General features: G+C 44.2%; 1 protein-coding gene across 42 annotated transcripts in view; it reads right to left on the bottom strand.

Moving 5' to 3' along the window:
* The window catches only part of LOC133419626 (ankyrin-3-like), a 209,266-nt gene that overhangs the window by 20,458 nt on the left and 167,026 nt on the right, over positions 1-21,782 (bottom strand). For 33 of the 42 annotated variants that reach the window (XR_009770549.1, XM_061708909.1, XM_061708901.1 and 30 more), the window contains 10 exons: positions 18,064-18,218; positions 13,815-14,026; positions 13,115-13,322; positions 12,937-13,033; positions 12,599-12,827; positions 11,387-11,512; positions 10,467-10,589; positions 9,904-9,930; positions 9,275-9,356; positions 1,904-8,101 (listed from right to left, as the gene is read on the bottom strand). Coding sequence is in view for 41 of the 42 variants with exons in the window: in XM_061708909.1 (XP_061564893.1) it covers positions 1,904-8,101; positions 9,275-9,356; positions 9,904-9,930; positions 10,467-10,589; positions 11,387-11,512; positions 12,599-12,827; positions 12,937-13,033; positions 13,115-13,322; positions 13,815-14,026; positions 18,064-18,218 (7,457 nt within the window). In the remaining variant the exon portion in view is untranslated. The remainder of the gene's footprint in view (positions 1-1,903; positions 8,102-9,274; positions 9,357-9,903; positions 9,931-10,466; positions 10,590-11,386; positions 11,513-12,598; positions 12,828-12,936; positions 13,034-13,114; positions 13,323-13,814; positions 14,027-18,063; positions 18,219-21,782) is intronic. The other 9 variants (XM_061708932.1, XM_061708936.1, XM_061708934.1 and 6 more) reach the window with 5 other exon arrangements.

Here is a 21,782-nt window from a genome sequence, read left to right on the forward strand (position 1 = left end):
AACTGAAAAAAAGATCTGATACTGAAAAAAATAAAATTGAAACTGTAAAAAAGAATTTTCAGGTTCAAATTTTATTTTCAAATTAGCAAAACTTTTGGCCTTGATTTGGCTCCATAATCCTGCCTCCTGCCTGAAATTACCGGGAACAGGATCTACTTATTCCAGGAGGTCTGTCTCAGATCCTCGTTGGGAGTCTTTACCTCTATCCCTCCACCAGACAGCACAGGACACGGATAACAAGAAAGACAGGAAGAAGAAACGACAGCTACACTCACATCACGTCACAGAGCACCCACAACAGCTGCATGCATCTCTGAGAGAAAGATACAGTACAAGTGTTTAGAAAGGGTTTACAAACTAGTCTGGTTCTCCGTCACAGGAGCCGTGAGCGGTTGATCAACCTGACTCCCTTCCTCCTTCTGCTCTCGCTCCTTCCCTCCAAGTGTCGGCCTACTCTTCCTCCTGCTCCTCCTCATCCTCTCTCTGCTGGCCTGCTCAACCTCAGCTCTCACGGCTCTAGAGGAGGGTGTGGATGTGCCGGTGCTGGTGGAGGTGGAGGTGCAGGTAGACGTGCGGGAAGGACGGGAACTCGTGGAGGCTCTAGACGGCTCTGACAGGGAAGTGTTCCTGGAAGTGCTGAGGCTGCAGCTCTCCTCGTCCTCAGTGGGCCCCGTTCCCCCCCCTAACTTTGCTTCAGCCTCCTTGGGTTTGATTGCGTCCAAAGCGCTGGCTACCTGGGTGCTAACTGACCTTTTAAAGTTCTTTGGGACCACTGGACTCGCCCTGATTTTTCTCCCCGAGTCTTTTTTCGTACGTGTTCTCAGGTCTTTCAGCGGACTGCTCCTACACGGCTGTTTGTCACAACTGGCTGTTTGGATGCGCCTATCACCAGCTGCAGGTTTGGTTCTCACCTGCTTCTGGTTCTGGGAACATGAAGGGTACTGAACGCCTTTGATTACTGGAATTCTAGATTTGGGAAATAAACCTGCAAAAGGGTCCAATCTCTCCCTGATTTTACGCTCTGTCTCCAATTTCCTGACTGGGTCTTTGTTGGTATTTTCTTGTGCCTTGTCTTTGATTATTAATTTCCTTTGACTGCATAGCTTGAGGCAGGGAACCCTCAGTGGTAACCTGGACTTAAATATATGGCCTTTGTCCTCTTTGGCGTCTGTCTTTGTTATTGCTACATCAGAAAAAGCCCTGTCCACTGGGTTGTTTCCCTCTAGCTGGCTGAAACATGCCTCTATCCTGGTGACTTGTGGTTGAGTGGGATGTGAAGTGGAAGATAAGGTGGGCTGAACCCTGCCAGCTTGAAAAATGTCAGAGTGAGAGTCTGTGCTACGGGTATTGCTACTCTGCAAATTGCTAATCTGCTGTGAAGGTGCTGAAGAATAATCTGTGCTTTGGTAATGTGTGCTTGGATCCTCCGAGGACCAACCCAACCGCCCCCCTTCTTTGCTGTAATTTGAATAATAATCCAACACAAATGACGGTTGAGAACTGAAAGGGTTATCTGTCACAACGGATGTACTCAATTTACATTGATCTGCATAGTTTTGGGTGGCACAGTTAAAATGATCTACTTCTGTTCCTGAGTTTTTGTCATTACAACAATCAAAGGTGCTTCTATAATTAGACGTCCTATTTGAAACATCGGAGGTTTTCTCGGATGACAGCTTGAATCCTGTTCTAAAAGTGGAGAATTTGGGCTCAGTGTTGGAGGCTGAGCTCCTGCACGTGCTGTAACTGCCAGCCATAGTTGATATTTCTACGGTGGTAGTCTGAACGGAGACCTGCGTGACTGATGAGGCATCTTGAGCCTTAAACTGATCTCTGTGTTGTGAGGAGGCATCTAATTCTGAGTCCCTGACTCTGTACCTGCCCGCCGAGTAGTTATGCTCACCAATCTGAAAAAACTGCAGCCTCTCCTCCACCATGTCTCTCTTGCTCATGTCAATCGCACCACTGCGTGTCATCTCAAACATCTTCCCTTCATGGAAGGGGAATGGGTTTTGCTCGCTCGTCGGCGTGCTATCGTCCGTCGGAGTTCGGGCCGGGGTGGTGTCTGTTGTTGTGGCCTGAGACTGGTCGTCGACCGCCAGTCCGAAAGGCTTAGGCTCACCATTGCTTTCCCGTGCCCCTCCCATGTCAACGATTTCTCCTTCGCCACCTTTAGAGGGCCAGGGATCAAAGTCCAGCCCTTTGGTGGCAACAGTCTTAAATGGCGAGTTAAACTCTTCATCTAACTTATAACTAAAGTAAGTGTCTGAAAAGCCCTCTTTATCTGATTGATTTTGTTCTTCAGTGTTGGATTTATCTTTACTAATCCCCTCAGGTGTTCCCCCGTTTGAGGGGGTATCACTTTTCAAAGTGTCCTTTTGAAGTTCCTCCGGAGTTTTCTCTTCTTCGATAACTTCCAGTTTTGTCTGGGGAAAGGTGCGGTCAGGTGACCTGAATGTGTCTGTTGACCAGACGTCTTTTCTGCTGTCTGGAAGACCAAACAGCCGCAGATCTGCCTGCTCACAAAGGCCGTCGTCCTCATCCTGAAGCTCATATCCATCCAGAGAGTCAATCTCTGTTGCGTCTGTGTCGTGAGAAAATTCCGCCGTTGTGGCAATCGAACAGTCTGTGATAGACTGGTCATTTCCATTTTGTTCACAATCGTAGTCGTCTCCTTTGTCATTAGAACCATTAGAACCATTGAAACCATTGGTAGAACCATTGGAGCCATTGGTCCCACCATTGAGCTCTTTGTTGTTTCCATTTTTGTCCTGCTTTTTGGATTTAGAAGTCTTTTCCTGGTCGCCCTTCTTCTCCTCCTCCCCAGGAGCTTTGAAAGAGAACTTTTTACAACGAATTGGTTGGAAGATTGACTCATCGTCCTCTTCTTCATCTTCACCATTTGACCGACTGTCATCACTCCCGGGAAGCACTGGGGAAGGGGGCTGTATGCGTATGATCGGCTCTACGAGCAGATGCCTGTCATGCTCCTCCTGCAGGTTCACCTCCATCATTTCAGTCTCGGCCTCTGAAGAGGCACAGGACCCCTTTCTCTCTGGGTCTGACATTTCTGAACCTGAGTCCAGGGGGGGAGGGGGAGGGAACTCGATATATGCTACACCCTTATCCTTTGAGACTTCTTGTTGCTCCAGTCCTGTTATCTCATCATGTATGCTGCTAACTACTGTTTCATGCTGGTGGAAATTAGCAATGAATTCCTGTTGATTATCAAAAATGTTGGTTTCTTCTTGATTTGCATTTACAAAGTCTTCTTGCATAACACTATGGCCAGTTTTGCTCTCCGGTGGGGCTTCTTTAAAGAAGAAAACCTTCCTGCCTTGTTCATCTTCCTCTAATTCCTCAGAGACCTCCATGATGGGGCTCGGTTTCCCTGATATGAACTCCATGAAGCCATCAGGAGTCCTGCATGTGAGGTCGTAGCTGACCTCCTCGGAGCTGGGGGTATCTGGTGTGATGGGGCTTTTAACTGAACTGTCAATGAAGGATACCTGCTCCAGTGTGTCATCGTCTGGGCTTATGGGGCTGAGTGCAGAGTTGGAGTTCTGTTTGACTGTGTAGAGCGCTCCCTTTGCTTCTCTTTCAGCCTGCCTACCCACCTGGACATAAACTGGTAATGTTTTGATACCCTTGAAGTTTTCTTTGGTTGTTACAGCGGCTGGAGGGGCTACGACTTTCTCCAGCACCTCTCTAGGGCTTGGAAGGTTGTTGGAGTTGGAATCTTTGGGCGCATTATCTAGAATTTCAAAGGTTAAATCTGTTTTGGCCGGGGCTATCTCAAGACTTTTCGTTTTGGAAAGTGTGGGTATCTGCGAGGGTTTAATAATTGTTTGTTTCTTTTTGAGATCATTGTCTAAAGAAGGGGACGTTCTAACAGGAATCTGAGATTCCGTCTTTTTTCTGAGGTTTTTGTTTAGCGGTTCTTCTGCATCTTTTTTAGGCAGCTCAGCCTTGATTTCTTTGGAAGGAGTAACACTTTTTGCGGTCTGTTGGTAAATTTTAGTTTCGGCAGCATGGACCGGAGGTGTCTGAACTTTCTGACCTTTATTGCTTTCCTTCATATCCTGAGTAACACTGGCGTGACTATCTTTACCTTTAGTTGCTGCTTTTTCCATCTTAACTTCAGCAAGTTGTTGAGAGGCCTCTATTAAATTTTTATTGGGGAGTTTGTCTACTTTGGGAGTTTTCGATGTAGATGTGACTGCGGACTTACTTGAATCTATGTTCTTTCTAACATCTTTTTTCTGACTTTCCTCTTCTAATGTTTCAGATGCTTTTGATCCATTCCCTCCAGTGAAAAACTGATAAACAGGAAGTTTGCTCTCCTGTAATTTCTTTATAGACGGTTTTGGTTGAACTGGAGGAGGAATTTTGGTTGGACTTGATTGATTCTGGCCTGATTTCTGAGCCGCAGATTCAAATTTCATCCTCACAGCGCTAACTTTCGACGTAGATTTTACGTGAGCAGGAGAAGAGGGTTCAGACTCACTCGTCTTAAGTTGCTGTTTGATTTTATCCTCACTATAAGAGAAAGAGCTTTTCTGAGGACTTCCTGGTAAGCTTGAGCTTCTCTTATCAGCTGCTGTAGAGCTACCAAACATTTTACCGACTGACGGCTCCCTGAGTTTACTTTTACTCAGCCCATCATCTGCAACCTTGGATTTCTGCTGTGTTTTCTCAGGACTGGTGCAGGCTGAGCCCGGCCAGGATCTGGGCTCCTTCAGCTCTCGCCGAACAGGCTTTTTCTCAGGGGACTGCAGCTCATCGTTCAGCTTCTCTGTTTTGTCACGGAAGAACTGCGACACCTCACTGAGTTTTTCTTCGGCTTCCTTCACAGTTTGATCGACCCTGTCCTCATAAAGAAGCTTGTCCCTGCTCCTGTCGTGTTTATCTTCTGTAAATCGCATCCAGACTGCATGTTTGGGGCTGCCCTGCTCTGTGGAGTAATGGAGCACTGTCACCTTGTCGAACTGGGACGGTTCTTCCCTGTATTGGAATTTACCTGATTTGGGAGACCCGTCTTTTGACGACTTTGAGAAAGACTCTCTTTTAGGGCTGCCTTGCTGCTGATGGGGGCTTTCAGTGCTACCAGTGTCCTCAGAAACTAGGTGGCGTTTTTTGCCGGCCATTGCTGCCGGATCCTCTGTGTCTGAATAAGACTGCGCCGACATATCGAGCTTCTCTGAGAGAAGCATTTTCTCCGCAAACCTATAGGACTCTCCCCTAACCTCCGAAAGCTCATCGTCGCAATACTCTATGGAGTGCTGGCTCAGTAGTTTTAGAGCTTTATAGGAATCATCTGCCATTAGTTGGGCAGAACTCGGGCGGCTGTCCTCTTCCTGCGATACCGGGGTGTTAACGCGAGAGGTTTCCAGGAAGGAGGGCAAGGATTCTTCGGCAGTAAGCTCCTCCTCTTCCTGTTGGGCCTCATCAAACTCAGTCAGTTCTTTGATGCCGCGGTCACCTTTGTAGACGTAAAGCTCGGGGTGCTTCTTGGTTTCTCTGAAAATAACCTCAGTGGGTTCGGCTGTGCTGTGGCCCTTTTCGATATGAACCTCGATTATCCTCTCGACTTTGGGTTTGGACTTAACTTCCCTGTCAAAGAATATAGGCGTCAGTTCGTCGCCTTTGACTGAATCCTGGCTAGCTTTGTGTTCAAAAAGGCCTGCCAGCTCTTTAGACGGGTCCCTCCCTGACTGGAAAGCTTTCATGATATCCCTAACTGACATACCCTCCTCAATCATCTCTGCACTGTCAGTCAGTTGGGGTTTGTGGTAAACCATTGTCGTAGTAGTGGTAACATGCGTTTCCTCTGTAAGACACATGCTTTTGTTCATCATGGCGTCATCTTCTGGGATCTTCATCTGCAAGGCTGCTGTCGAAGCCGTGTCCGGCTCTAAAGCAGCGAAGCCACACGAAGCCTCCTCCATGAGTCCAGGCTCGCAGAAATCATCAGGCTGCTCAAAACTCCTGATGTGGATCACCTCGGTCCTGGTTTCAGTGACACAAGGGGGGATGGGGGAATCTGTGAAGAGAGGCTTCGGCCCTGTGCTCTCGGCGCTTTGAGGAGCAGAGGGCGTCTTTTCACTCCGGGTCTCAAAGCCGCTGTCTGACAGGGGACTCTTGTCCTGCTCATGAGACAGGTCCTCGGGGGATTCCAGGATCGTGTCTGACCCCTGGTACGACTCAGCCAGCTTGCTGAGGTCCTTCTCCGAGGGAGACCTGACCATGCCTGACACCGGCGGCGGCATCTTGAGTTTATTCTCCTGGATAGAGATAGACGGTCTGAGGACTCGCTTCTGTTTCTCCTCACCTTCTCTTTTCACCTCATCCTCATACATCCTTTTCAGCTCTGCCATTTTGGAAAGAGAGCTAGCACCCATTTCGTTTGTTAATAAATCAACTACTTTAGCTAAATCTAGTTCTTTGCCTGTCATGGACTGGTGCTTGTGGAAAAGTGTGTTTTCATCAAAAAGAGGATAATAGTCTGGGAGGGTACTTCTTTGTGCCTCCTCAATCTCATCTTTGGAAAATTCCTCCCACTCATCCTCTGATGCTCTGTCCTTACCTTCACCTGCAGCATCTTTCTGTAAAATCTCACTGACTTTGACTAAATCTTCCTTCACCCTCTCCACTAGAGTATATGGCTCCTCATCTTCTAATTTACTCTCTTTTGGAGTACCAGTAAGTGATGTCTGGACAGTTTTAGCTGCTGTCTGAGTGTCCGTCTGTAAGATAGCCGACATCCTGATAAGATCTTCTTTCATTTCTGCTACGTCTTTGAGTATCTCCTGGTTGGACGTCGGAGCTGGGTGGACGATGGGCGGCGTGATAAATGGAGGAGATTTCAACTGAGACTTTAATTTCGTTGCTGTAACACAGTTAGACAAAGAAGAAGATGATGAGGATGAAGTATGACGGGAATCGGGAAGCGCCATTTTCAGAGACCCAGGGCCCGGTTTGACAGGGGTCTCTGGGATGACGTTGACTAGTGAATAAACAGGGACGGTCATTGTGTTAGATGTGACTGTTGAGCTCGGGGGGGCTCCCGCAGATCTCAGAGAGCCATAAGCAGAGCTGGCTGTTGCAGATCTATGGGAGGAAGCCAGCGATTTGAGTGTGCCGTAGCCTGAGACGGAGTACGAGTCCATAACTTCATTTATGGCTTCACTGACGACAGACGTCGCTGCCTGGGTAGTGGCTTGGATCCTCTCCTGAAGGCTGCTGCTCCTCTCTGAGATGAGACGTGAAGAAGGGGAGGATGGAGTGGAGGAAGAGGATGGATATCTAACAGGCGAGGCCGATCCGTTCATCATGGAAAACTCGGAGGGAGCAATAGTCGTCTGGCCGGTGGAGGAGAGAGACGACACTGACGTCCTGCCTCCTCGGGATGACAGCGTTGAGTCAACGGACGTTTTTAAGGAGGACAAACTGGAGATGCTCCTAACAGAAAGGGCAGCAGCAGTTGCATCGGTCACAGGGGCAGTTTTAAAAGGTAGATTGGAACTGTACATGCTGTACTGCGTTTTTGGCAAAGCAGTCGTAGAGGGAGCTGAAGACCTCTCGGATAAAGAACCACTGGTTGCTGAATGAAGAGGAGAAGTTCTCGACGCGTATACTGAAGCCAGGTTTTTGATTGAAGCCGGGTCTGTTGCAGGTTTATTTCCAGAGGACAGAAGGCTAGCAGACCCCTGAAGCGGGTACTGACCCTGCGCGACGACAGTTTTAATGGGTGAAGGCACAGTCCTGTAGGACCTGATGGGGGATGAGGAGGTTATGTCACTGATTGATTTAACTGGGGATGACAGGACGGGTGGAGCTCCCAGGTTGACTTTAATAGATGGGGGGGTTGCAGGTGATGCGGCTGAGAGGGGCCACGTAGACTTCAGTGGAGAAGCAGTGGGTGAGCCTGTCGGTGAATCGGCAGGGATGAGGGGACCCCCCACTCCGGCGGGCCTTGTTTGGCCAGGGACGGTAATAGGAGCAGTCGACCATGGTGGGTAAGGTCTGGTTGGAAAGACAGGTTTGTGAGGGTAACCAGCAGGCAGCGCTCTTGCTGCTGTGCTTCGCTCAACTGCTGCTTCTTCAGGGGAGTTTGAAGAAATAATGAAAGAAGGGATGGTAGAAAATAACCAAAAGAAAAGAATGTGGTATAAATGTAGAAAAGAGGAAAAGACCAGAGGAGGAAGAGTTGTCAGTGATGCAGTTGTAGTATTAAAGAGGGAAAAACAGCAGTTATGTGCTGAGTAATACATTTGAGCACTGACTGAAGATGGACTTGTAAAAAGGAACAGTGGTTTTACTGGGTCATTGAGGACTGGGAGATGACACACACAACTGCCAGCAGCAGAAGGGATGAACTGAACAAAGCACATACAGCAGCAAAGTAAAGTTACGATGACAATGGCGAAGACGGACAGCTGACAACAGAAAAATGGCAGACATATGCACCGGAATTAAGACAAAAGCAACTTCTTTCTTTGGACTTCGGATGTTTCTAAAACCAGCGTATGGATTCTGGCTCAAAAATTCAGTCCGCTTTTATCAGTGCCTTTTATCTGTTTGGTCCAAAAAATGACCGTTTCCTCAAAGACAATTTAGACACTATGATACAATAGAGCCAAGGGCTGCAGAAGTTTCCATTTTCCTTTGATTATAAAATCAAACAAAATATGACAAAATGCGCTTTCCAAGACTCGATTGGCCCATTTTGTCATGCAGCATCGAAGTGGTGACAAGCACAGTCTGTGACAAACTGAAAAGAAAAGCCACACAAGACCCCTGACATGCATTGTTGTCCCATACAACGGCGCTACACCATCACAAAGCCAAAACGAGCTTACATTTCCAAAGAAACAAATGAAATACAAATAAAATTTTACTTTGACTTCCCTCCAAAGTGCTTCACAACCTTATTTTGATCCGTCAAAGTAAAATTTTGCTGCATTTGGACTTGCAACAGTGGAAGTCAACCAAACACGCCCAGAAGAAGTACATCTCACAATGTGGGCAAGCATGGCACACAAACTGAAAAACCCATCGCTGACTCATGCAAAAATATGTACCATGTTCCAAACAAGCACATGGAAGTGTGTGTTTTGTGGAATGAAAAATATGCATTTGTCACATTAAGTAAGTCACATCTATCTATATATATCGATAACGCATCTTACAGGCTGATTAGAACTGTTAGCAAACTAGCTGATCCTCTAAATTTTATAGTCAAAGGGTTTGTTAGTGAAGATGTCAAACTCACTCAGTGCAGGCTCGGCCAGATAGCTGTAGCGCTTACGTAAGGCTAGGGATGCAAAGGTATGACGTCGTTCTGGCTTTTCAGTCTGCAACAATAGTAAACAATGGAGAAACCTATCAGTTCTAGGTCACCCTACATGACAAGGTGCTGCCGAATGAGCACCCCTTGGAGTTAAATTAGAGCAAACCTTCCAGTCTGCGTTAGTTTGTATTTACAGAGATAGCTAACTGCAAAATATGGCAACGTCTGTTAGGGCAGTGACGATGCTTTGACTAATGCAAAGTGTTAGTGTAGTAAACTAGTTAAATTAGCTTGAGTTAGTCATTAAAAAAGCTATAATATCTAAATTACGTGTGTAAATGTTGTCAGAGTGTTAAGAAGTGTTTGAACTCCAGAGCAGAGCTCTTTTTAAACATTGTGTAGTGTGAAGGGGATAAGGACTGGACAAAACACATGTAAATTACATAATTAGGATATATCATGCAAAACTGAGCTGCTAGAGGTGGCTTCGAACAAGGAAGGTTGGTACTGCTCTGAAAGAAGCGCATAAAACATAAGGCTGTAAAGAGCAAAGCAGGGCTGCTATACGTCTTGCGCAGAGGACAGCAAATGATGGGGAGGGTGCGGTTTACCTCGTCCTCGGCATCTGAGTCGGTTTCCTGGTTTCCAAGATGCATTGCAGAAAGGGGGGGGCGGAGTAACATAATGGAAAGCAGGGGGGGAAAAGAAACATCAGGGTGTGAAAAAGGAGTGATTGACAGAAGCTCCAACTCAAAAGCGAAGCCACTTTAGCAAATTAAAATACAAACAAAAAAACAAACAAAAGACAGACCAAACAAAAATGAAAAAGCGCCAACATTCAGAAGCAAAAACAAAAATCAAGTGAAGCCACAAAAAAAGCCAGCCTTGTAACCAAAAAACTCTAAAGCACATGAGCCCTCAGCCAGAAGCAGGTCATCCAAACCAAAAGGCAGTAAGGAGCAAAACGAGTCAGCCAATGACAAGAATCCACTGCAGAGATAACCAATATGTACTGGAAATAGAGAGAGAAGCTTTAAACAGATAAAAGACACAGTGGCGGCAGTTTGGCCAAAGTCTTTCATCGATCAGCGTCACTGGGGGGGCTGAGACTACCCTAACCATGACATGGTTATGAACGTGACAAACAGAGAATGGTGAGTTCACGCCACCTTACCTTTTTCACCGCAGGAAGTGTGATGTTCAGGTTGCACACGGCAGTTTGTGGGAGGCCTTTAATGCTCTTACACTCTTTGAGGAATGTCAGGCGGCCACAGGGCTCCTGACTGGGATCCCTCACCTGGAGAGACACAGATGCCCCTTTACATACTTGTCGTTGCAGAGGTGATGAATATATGGATTTTCCATCTTCAGAGTCCATTTATTTGGATCTTTCATTTTCATTTATTTCTTTTGTTGCATGAAGATAAATGTTTGTCATTAGTGTGTTATTAGTTTTTTCAACTGTAGCAAAAGAAAGTGGAATAAATACAGTTCACCAGGTTTATAACACATAAAAGGGATTTATGGATGCAGAGGCAGTAGTATCAAATCTAAATGAACAATAATATTTGTTTTTATTAAAACTACATTTCAAAGTGGAACTGATCCATAGCATGTCAGACTTTGTCTTGCAGAATACATCAAAGCTGGTATATTTATCTTCTTCCTGAAAAGGGTTTGATTACAGAAGTCATTTAGGAACAGATACTGTACATGATGAAAAAAAGGGCCTTTCCTAAATGTCTAAACAGTTAATCTAGAATCCTGCAGGATTTGGATTAGATTAGCAACATTTGAACATAAATACAGCAGCTAATGACTACTTAATACTGTATGAATATGTAGCAGTATAACAATATTCTTGATGTGCTTAATCCCCGCTGCTGTGTTGTTAGTTGTGGCTGCGGATTAGGCTCTGCATGCATGTAGTGCACGCGTTTCAATCCCATGCAGTATGTTGCTGGACAATTTCTATATTACCCAAATCACGGCTTCAGCTTAGCTCATCTAATCTCAACCTTTTGCTGTACTCAAATATGAAAACCTGATTCTGAATTGAGCGCCACATCCCAGGCCGAGCAGACGTCAGAGTACCTTGACACAGAAGGGCAAACGGTTTTCCTTGAAAGCGTAGAAGTTCAGAACTAACTGCTGACCAGATTTGGTCAGAGGAGTCAGGTTTCCATAGCAGTCCACATGGATGGGCCTGCCCTCCAGGACCTGAAGTAAGATAAAAACATGTTTAAAGCAGAAATATCACCAATGTACACAATTTCCATGTATCATTCATTAAACTGGTTACCCCTCAGCTCAAGAAGACAATACCACTGGCTCCAACTCATGTTCAAATGTATACACTTTAGTTATCCATCTTACTTAAAACAATATCTGATTCCATATACATCCTCATATTCTCTCAGAAACACTCAGCAACCCTTCTTTTTCGTTCCTTTAACCTTTAAAGAAATTGGCAGACATGCTTTTAAGTTCAAAGCCCCATCAGATTGGAACAACTTACCCATTAACATAAGAAAACTTAATTCATTACACCTCTTTAAAAACTCTCTATATTCCAACCTCAATAAACCATGTAGTTGTTTCTAGTGGTATTGCCTTCTCATTTTATTTTTTATTTTTTTATTTCATATATAATGTATATATATCTTCATATATTGTATCATAATGATGATGACAATGACTACCATTAATATTAATATTGTTGTTCTTGTTGCTATTACTGCATTATATGCAGTGTTTACCTGTGTTCTTCAGGTGTGGTAGGTCTTGGGGTCTGGTGTGTGGGCAGGTTTGTGTGTGAGAGCCTTATGTATTATGTATTATGTATGTTGTATGTAACTGTTTTGTATTGTGTTGTATGTTTTTTGTTGGACCCCCTCGAAAACGAGATGATTCATCTCAAGGGGCTATCCATTAATAAATTTACTTCAGTTACAAATATTTCACAATAAACCTGGAAAAACTGCCAAAATCTGTTTGTAACCCTCAAAATCATAAGAATGTGAATGTATCAACATCCTTGAAAGGATTTTCAAAAAAGTAAATAAACATATTAATATATAGTTCGAATATGTACTTTGTTATGTCTCATGTTAAGACGATTGTCTTATTCCTTTCTTTTTATTATATGATTCATATTCGAAATAAACACTAATACTACTACTACTATATAACTAGTAATTTATCAGAAACAGAAGGGTTGATTAATCCCATTAAAACAGATGTATAGAAAAGTAAAAAAGAAAGAGATGCTGTGCTGGATGAACCTCATAGAGTATAACTGCGCACCTCTATGTCTTTGCTCCTGGCCACCTCCTCAAAGTTCTCCTGCTGCTCCAGGGTTTTGTCCACCTTGTCATCCGTCATGCAGAAGCACCTCAGACTGGACTCGACCGGGTCGTTCATCTTGGCAAACACCACAAACTTGGCCATGTAGGGCACGCAGATCAGTTCCCTGTAGAGCTGTGTGGCTAAGCTCACCGTCTCCGGGATCTGGTGACAGTCTGCCAACCAGAATCTGCACAAGGGCCGAGTCAAGGGATCAGGACTTTAATGCACAGACCAGCCATGATTGTAGACACAAGAATAAAGTGTGGCACTGATGGAGTATACGCGTTGCCTCTCACCTGGCGGACACGTTTGTGGTGAAAGAGACGCAGTCATTGATGAATGTGAGTGGAGTTGTGCCGGTGATGTCCTCCCACTGAGCTGGTGATGTACCACCTGATAAGATTTCATGGTTATTGTACTTTATTGTGTAAAAACCTCCTAATGAAGACTGCGGTACAGCATGCCATCACACACCTGTAATGCTACAGAGGAGGCGGAGGCAAGGAGTACTGTCCCCTTTGTAGCCGTTGGTAAGCCCCTCCCCCGAGAGGGGCGGGACTGGGATTGTCATGGTGATGGGCTTGTGGAACTTCCTTCTCCTGGGCTCCACGGTAACGATTGGGCTGAAGGTTGCTCGGTTACCGAGGATTTTCTTTACAGTGTCATCGGGTATGGGTTGGGCCTGGAAGACGGCAGGCGACAGCGAATCGGGAATGATTAGCTTGTGTGCCTCCGACACAAACACGTAAAGCACATTTTTCATTCGTTGATAGTCCAAAGGAAACATACGGAAGAATATTAGGGCCAGGCAGGAGAAAAAATATTTGAGAGGGGAAGATTTTTTATTATTGTGCACTTTCACCTTTATTCACAAAATTTTGACTTTATTCTTGAAATTGTATTCCAACATTAATGTCGACATTTCGACTTTTTTCTCGAAATTGTACTTCAACATTATTCTCGACATTTCGACTTTTTTCTCAACATTTGGACTTTTTTCTCGAAATTGTATTTCAACTTTTTTCTCGACATTTTGACTTTTTTCTCGAAGTGCATAATGAAAAAAAAATCTTGCTCCTCTAAAACATTATTTGTATTTTTCTCCTGCCTGGCCCTAATACTGTTCTGTAGAAACATATGCCTCAAACCAAAGAGATCTATATACTCAACTTACTTGCAACCCAACCTTGATCTTCTTGGTCAACGCCCCCTCGGGGAAGGAAGCCTGGACCAATGGCACGCTGCGGCTGCGCAGAGTCCCACCCTCCGGGCCCATCTGATGGGTCTCCTGCCTGATACGAGACACTACTGCAAAGTACTGTGGGAAATCCTTTGTGATGATGCGGCAGATCCTCTTCCTTTCCAGCTCTGCGGGACTCTCCAACTCTATAGACGGCGAGGAAACATCAATCACATGTTAAATCCTTTCCAATCATCCATCTTCAGTTATCTGGGAGAGGCAACAGTCAGGGGCCTGTACGCTTTAAACGCTCAGCCTGTTAAAAATACAATGCCACAAGACACGCACATGGCGTTGAGTCACACTTTGTTTCCAGGATGGTGGTTTCATGTATGTAAGGACACACGCTCACGGGATTTTTCTCTCTTGCTGGGGCCCTTATGTAAAGGTCAATGGGGGGACAATTGGTGGCCCACTTTTACGTTACAGAACAGTATGTAAGTGTCTCATGTGAGTCTCGGCTGAATCACCTCCCCTCCAAGGCATTTGGCAAGCCAAACCACCTTAAACCACAAAACCACCTCAGCTGGCTCGTTTTTTAGGAAGAGGAGTAGTGACTCTACTATGACCAACTCTGGCATCCTTCAGAGCAAGTCAAGCCATCCTTTTGGAGAAGGCTCACTTCGGTAGCTTGTATTCACAAACTCATTATTTTTGCCTCTAGTTCAAGACTGTAGGGGGGTTCAAACAGGGACTAGTTGCATGCCTTTAGGTCCATCACAACACACTAGTACATTGTCTGCATCCTTGCAGATGTTGCCCCAATCTGCCCATCCTTCCATTTGACTCACACTTGTTATCAAGACTCCAATATACTTAAAGGGCCCGATTTACTAAGATCCTAAATAAAGAGTACTAAATTGCGTGTGCACTGAAAAAGTTTGCGCGTGCGGTTGTTGTGTGTTTTGCGGGTGATCAACTAAGATTGCGTGCGCAATTGATAACAGGTGCAAACAGCAGTATTTAAATGAGGTGTTGCGCGTCTTACGGTTTGCGGCGCAAACTTTGCGCCATGGAGAGTGGATGGAAAGCAGGATATAGTTGCAAGCGCAAAATGAAATTTGACGAGTTGGAGTTAGAGATATTAGTGGAAGAGGCAAATTGTTGTGCCGTATTCAGCACCCCTGCCGTAAAAAGCACCCCCTCGTATATTCAATGATAAGTAGACCAAGAAAAAAAACAACACACTGACACTTCAATATATTTATATATACACACTCACACAAACACATACTTAGGAGTTTATATTATATATATTTACAAATATTATGGAAGACAACACAGTAAGCAGGCTATTAATTAATGACATCAATTACCATTTACCCGATTTTTGTTATCTGTGACTGTGATTGTGGGAAAGTATGACTATTGTGGAATCCATGAGCGCATTTAAACATGAATCATTAACATAAAACTGGACGCTAAACAGAATTAAACATTTTTGTCAGACGAGGGGGTGCTTTTCACGGCAGGGGTGCTGAATACGGCACAACACTGGGGTATGACTGCAGAACAGGCGCACAATAAGAAACACTTTTTTCTCCATGAAAACACGTGATTTATTTATTATCACAAATAAAAAAATGAAGGTGCCTCCTGTGGCAACCTTTTGCTGAATAATACTCGAATTAACATTAAAATAAAATATTTCTCCTTTTGCATGTGGAGATTAGCACCTTCCTTTCGAACGTATTAAATACAGACGCAATCACAATCCCCGCAAAAACTTTCAGGCTTGGTAAATCTCATTGCGTGTGGTAAATGGACCAATTTGCATCTTCCCCTCCCAGTATTTAGCGATTTCTGGTGGGTACGCCCCATATTGATTATTCATCAGGGCAAAAGTACTAAATGAATTGCGTGTGCTATTTTGCGCATTTGAGAGGCGCAGTCCTCTTTGCACGCTGTTAGTAGATCAGCTGGCACTTTGGTTTGCGGGTGCTGTCAAGTTTGCACACGTTTTTACACACGCAAACCTTTAGTAAATCAGGCCCAAAGTGTCCGTCTTGAGGGACCGCCCCACTCCCAATCCGGAGAGGGGTTTTGACCTCCTTTCCTCAAGGCCATCCCAGCTGTTTCACTCTCCACTGTGATCTGCTCCAGTGATGACTATTAAACCAGTCCCGTACACGAGTTTGCATTTCTGTAAGTTAATCAGAATCTGCCAGGACTGCCTTTTTTTTTCTACAAATCTACAAATCTCACTTCCTACAAATCTGCCATCAACACAGCCAGGTCCACCTACTACTCCCATATCATTAACTCTGCTGACAGCAACACCCAGACTTTATTCTCAACTGTCAACAAACTCCTGAAACCAGCTGAAACTCCCTCTCATCTCATCTCCACCTCACAGTATCAAGAGTTTCTGGACTTTTTCAATTCAAAAATTGTCAACATCCACCAGCAACTGACTCTTCCTGCACCAACGCAACCCACCTTCTCCCAGTGGAACACCCTGGATCCTCCACCCTCCAACACCCTGTCCACATTTCAACTCCCATCTGTTGAAAGTATTAATAGATTAATCAAAGCATCCAAGAACTCTACCTGCCCTCTTGATCCTCTCCCCACTGCCTTAATTAAAGCCTGTCTGCCAACAGTCTCACCCATTATAACTGCCATAGTTCACTCCTCCCTTTCCACTGCTACGGTTCCACCATCATTGAAGACTGCTTCCATCACTCCCATTCCCCCCCCCGGTCTTACTGACTGTCTCAATACCATCAATATCTGGATGACAAACAACTTTCTCAAATGAAATGGAAATAAAAGCGTAGTCCTTCTCGTCGGCACAAGGTCCACACTCTCCAAAACTCACCCCTTCAATATCTCCATTGATGGTCACCCGGTCCACATCTCCTCCAAAGTCAAAAGCCTCGGCGTCATACTGGACAGTGTTCTCTCTTTTTCCCCCCACATCAGTAACATTACCCGTACTGCCTTCATGCACCTACGGAACATCGCCAGAATCTGCCCATCTCTCACCCAGCACAACACCCAGGTCTTGGTCCATGCACTTGTCACCTCACGCATCGATTACTGCAACTCCATCCTCACTGGTCTCCCCAACAAACTTCTCCACCGTCTCCAAATCATCCAGAACTCTGCTGCCAGAATCACCACTACAAAATGCACTGACCACATCACCCCCATCCTCATGCAGCTCCACTGGCTACCTGTCCATCACTGCATCCAATATAAAGTTCTTCTCCTCACATTTAAAAGCTCTCCATAACCTGGTCCCTCAATATCTTTATTCGTATTTTCTATGTTTTTTTTTTGTAAGGTGTCCTTGGGTGCTCAGAAAGGCGCCAACAAATAAAATCTATTATTATTATTATTATTATTTTTCACCACTTATGCATAAAACCATTATGGTGAAAACTTAGATCTACTGTCCAGGAGATTCAATCTAGAGCAGGGGTCGGCAACCCAAAATGTTGAAAGAACCAAAAACACCAAAAACAAATATGTCTGGAGCCGCAAAAAATGAAGTCTTTTATCAGCCTTAGAATGAAGGCAAATGGCAAAATGTCGAGAAATAAAGTCAAAATTTCGATAAAAAAGTCGAAATGTTGAAAAAAAGTCGAAATGTCGAGGAAATAGTCAAAATGTCGAGAAAAAAGTCGAAATTTCGATAAAAAAGTCGAAATGTCGAAATTTATGTTGAAGTAAAATTTCGAGAAAAAAGTCAAAATGTTGAGAAAAAGTTGAAATTTCGAGAAAAAAATCGAAATGTCGAGATTAAAAAGGAAAACGGAAAAAAGGAAAAAAAGATGAAAAAGGAAAAAAAAGAAGAAGAAAAAGGAAAAAATGAGGAAAAAAAAGAAAATGAAGAGAAAAAAAAGAAGAAAAAAAAGGAAAAGAAAGGTCAAACTTTTTTGAAAAAGCTCCAGGGAGCCACTAGGGCGGCGCTAAAGAGCCGCATGCGGCTCTAGAGCCGCGGGTTGATGACCCCTGATCTAGAGGAACACTGCAATCAGATCCTACAGAACTGGATCACGTCTCGCTAACCCAACAAGTCACTAGCTGCAGTGATATCGATGGAGTCCAACTACAGGATGAGAAACTCCCTGAAGGGTCAAAGAATTCATGGGACAGCATTCTGCAGCTAGAAGTGCTTGAACTTATCTTTGGTCACACTTGAATATTGCAACACAAAAAGTGGCATGTGCCTCACCTTCATCCATCCCGTTGAGGAGCTGATTGAGGTCTTCAGTCTTGCTGTCGTAAACATGCTCCTTCCAGGTTTCTCCGTTCTCACTGCGCAGCAGGATCAGCTCTCTCTCCTGGCCCCGCATTGAGCCAAAATGTGGGATCTCCACTATCACAGGCCTAGAAATATATATGTAAGGACATACAGTTAATGATTTATTATCTTTCACTGCAAAGGAGTTGTGAATGATTACCCCAAGATGAAAAAAACAACTTCTTTATCATTTTCTTGAGGAGCTGGTCTCAATAGATTAGAATTGTTTTCAAAGTGATTTGTGAATTAACTAATGCAGGATTAAATTTGAAATATAATGATGACAAATTCGTCAAACAACTTTTAAGTTAACCTGATAAATTAACAAGCTAGTGATTCATCTTTTTAGACACATTAATATAGACTGAGCTGAAGTATGATAAAGAAAAGACGCATCTTTCCACGACATACAGATATGACAACAGTGTTGCCAGATTAGATCTGCGGCAGCCGTGCCAAGGGGGAGGGGGGGGTGGGACATCCAGAGTGAATGTAGGGAATGAAATGCGATGAATGTTGGGGGGATAAAGCTGCACAGCCCTCTCTTAAACAAGGTGTGATGGCAACACAAGTAAAGAGTGCCGGAGGAGCACAATGTAGGCTTTACTCAAACTAAGTTCCTCAACTCTTAGATGGTTGGAAGTAAAGACTTTTTAACCTCGAGCCTTCAACCCTGAAGGCAGCTGGATTCATAAAGATCAGGGTCCAGCTTGCCAGTCTTCAACTGCGAGCTTGTGGAAGCATCTACAGCAGCCAATACAATCAGCATTTGGGTAGCTACGGGCAGGTTTTGGATCTGACATCGCCAACGTCTTAAGAAATTCCAGTTGATCCTTGCTTGTATCCCTTTACTGAAAAAAACCCTTAAACGTAACGTGAGGGATCCAGGACAGGTTTTAAGGGGCCCCAACCACTGCCATGTGCCTGCATTACCAGGAACTGGTAAAGCTCTACAAGTGTCAGCTCTCTGCGTTTAAGTCTTCTCTACTCATTCATCGTCATTAGCATCATATATGCAAATAGAGAAAATAGAAATGCAGCAACAATCTTATTGTTCTAGTTTTCTTCTCGTTTTAGTTGGTGCCCATTAGGTGTTTACGGTATGTCTTTGCCAAGACTGCAAGTCGGCCCTGATCCAGGTCCCAGTCCTCCAGGTTTTACCCCTGGAAAACCGCCGGGGGACATGGTTAGGGTGAGGGTTTGACTGAAACTCCTGACTTACAAAACGATGCTAATGGTGGTACATTGTCAATTTAACTGACTGAAACCAGCATGTGACAGAAAGTGATGGACAAATGGTTGTAATTTGGAAAAAGTTGACATTTGATTCAAAGAGCAGTCTCTAAGGATCAGTCAGATGGTTCTTTGCAAGGAAATATAAGGCCTTTCAGGTCGACTAATGTCTGTCCTCGGCCCTGAGCCATCAACCTCCGCTGGTTTGAAACCTGCTGCTACAGGAGCTGCGCAAAACCCTCCAATATCCTGCAAAAACATCTACTTGAACACAAGTAAGTATGCACCGTGGTGGTCTCAAACTATATTCATGATTAAAAAGCCTTTTGTTAAAAGTGTTTTTCCCCCAATTCGTTCCTTAATATGAATCCCTGAGTATTATTATACTATTATTCCTATTATTCTACTTTACAAGCTGTCAATGAAGCGGCAGCATGTCAATCATGTAGGACTACCTCCCACAAGAGAGACTTTATGTTTTTGTTGTGCTCGCTATCAGCCAGAAAGAAGCATCATAACTGGTTAAGACTTATTAAGTTTAAATATATTTTGTCCGGTTCAGACATCTCTTACAATATTCTTTATTCCATATACAGTTGAGTGCTTTCGCTGCTGTCGTCTTCTCCTTCAACAGTTAAGCTGGGGGAGAAAAAAAAGGGACCACTAATGACCAAGCAGGAATAGTCAGACACCATCCCGACATCTCCTGGTTTAAAGTCGTATCTTTAAACTGTACGTTTTGCTATATTTTACTTAAATGGCGACTGCTTTGGAAGGAAACATGACTTTGACCATTTCGCTCCTAAACTAGCAGAAACTTTGACAGCAAGTCAAACATCCTCGTCAGACTTTGGAGGTTCAGTAGATGTGTGTTCTTCTCAAAGTTAACAGAAGCAGCCGGTGTGGTGCAGCGTGCCTCTAATAATTTACATCTTCGCTGTAGAAACAGAGGAAAACACCAAACTACCATTAAGCAATTACGCAGAGTTTGACTTTATCTGAACTTTGTCATTGTTTTTATTAATAATAAGAGTTTGAGGTGGCTCGAGATGAATTTTTCTGTCGGTTTGCATCATCAATCCAAAGATATTAATGTGCATTTATTAACTTCGCAAGAAAAACCATGGGATGACACAGAACTGATCAGGAACATGAAGTGACAGCAGTCATGGGAAGCGGGATGATGCTCGGTTTGAGGAGGAAACGCTCATGCCCAACAAGCGCAGACCAGTCCGAACAGCCAACAAAAACCTCTACATTCAGCGAAGCCCTCTCAGAGGTTCTGAAATCAAAATATACAGTATGATGGAGTGGCTGGAAAGTAACTGCAATGGATATCAAGCTACATTGTGTAGTTTTAGGAAGAATTTGGACATTTTCAAAGCACCCTGTGATGTTATCGAGACTTTAACAAATCCTCTTTGCTGCTGCAGACCATGTTATCACATGATTTCTTCCCAAAACTACGTGACGACCACATTAATGCTGTAACCTGACAAATTAAAGTCAGCGGAGATGGTTAAAGGAATCCATCAGCATGAATCAGCCTCAGTCATGTTTCCTCGGGGGAGGTGGCACGTACAGGAGGAGGAAGTGAAGGGGAGGGGAGCTATGTTTGGTTCCTACCCAACAAATCTAGTTCCTCTGGGTCCCAGCTGTAGCACAGGACTAACCAGGCTCTCGCCTTCATTAAGGGCTGGCGGCATTCTGGGGAGATGTAGTTTACTGCGGCCGCAAGATAATAAAACACACATTTATACAAAACACACACTCTCAATGTTAGTAAAAACACACACCACTAAAGTCTATTTCTGCATCAGCATGAGATGACGTCCTCTTTCAATTACTCTGCCTTCACAGATGACTGCTGGACTTGAGCAGTCATACAACTCTCACACATAGATTTTAGGTCCAACAATGTGTACTGTACTAGATACTTGATTTATTTTGTCTCCCTGGACACAAAAAGTATCTGTCTTTTCCTGCTCTGCCCAGCTGGCCTCCGGCAGGAGGGTCCCCCCTTATGAGCCTGGTCCTGCTCAAGGTTTCTTCCCTCCTTGCCACTTAAGGTTTTTCTCCCACTAGGGGAGATTTTACCTGCCATTGTTTATGTTATGTTTATGTAATAATTGCTTGGGGGTCATGTTCTGGGTCTCTGGAAAGCACCTAGAGACAATTTCTGTCTCTAGGAGAAAAAATCCAACTATTTTTCAACTTTTTTATCCTTTAGTGTCTAGCATGAAGGGTTTCCTAAGTCTGGAGTTAAGAGTGTTTAATAAAAATAAATACATTTACTGTTCAGGATGTTTCGAACAAGCTCCAATAATACAGCTGATCTTTCATGGACGTCTGAATGTGTAAATTTAACTTTAACTGGATTAATTTGGTTTGGGGTGAAGCTGGAACGCAGTCCTGCA

This window comes from Cololabis saira, chromosome 19 (genome assembly GCF_033807715.1).
Source record: "Cololabis saira isolate AMF1-May2022 chromosome 19, fColSai1.1, whole genome shotgun sequence".
In the NCBI taxonomy this organism is placed as follows: Eukaryota; Metazoa; Chordata; class Actinopteri; order Beloniformes; family Belonidae; genus Cololabis; species Cololabis saira.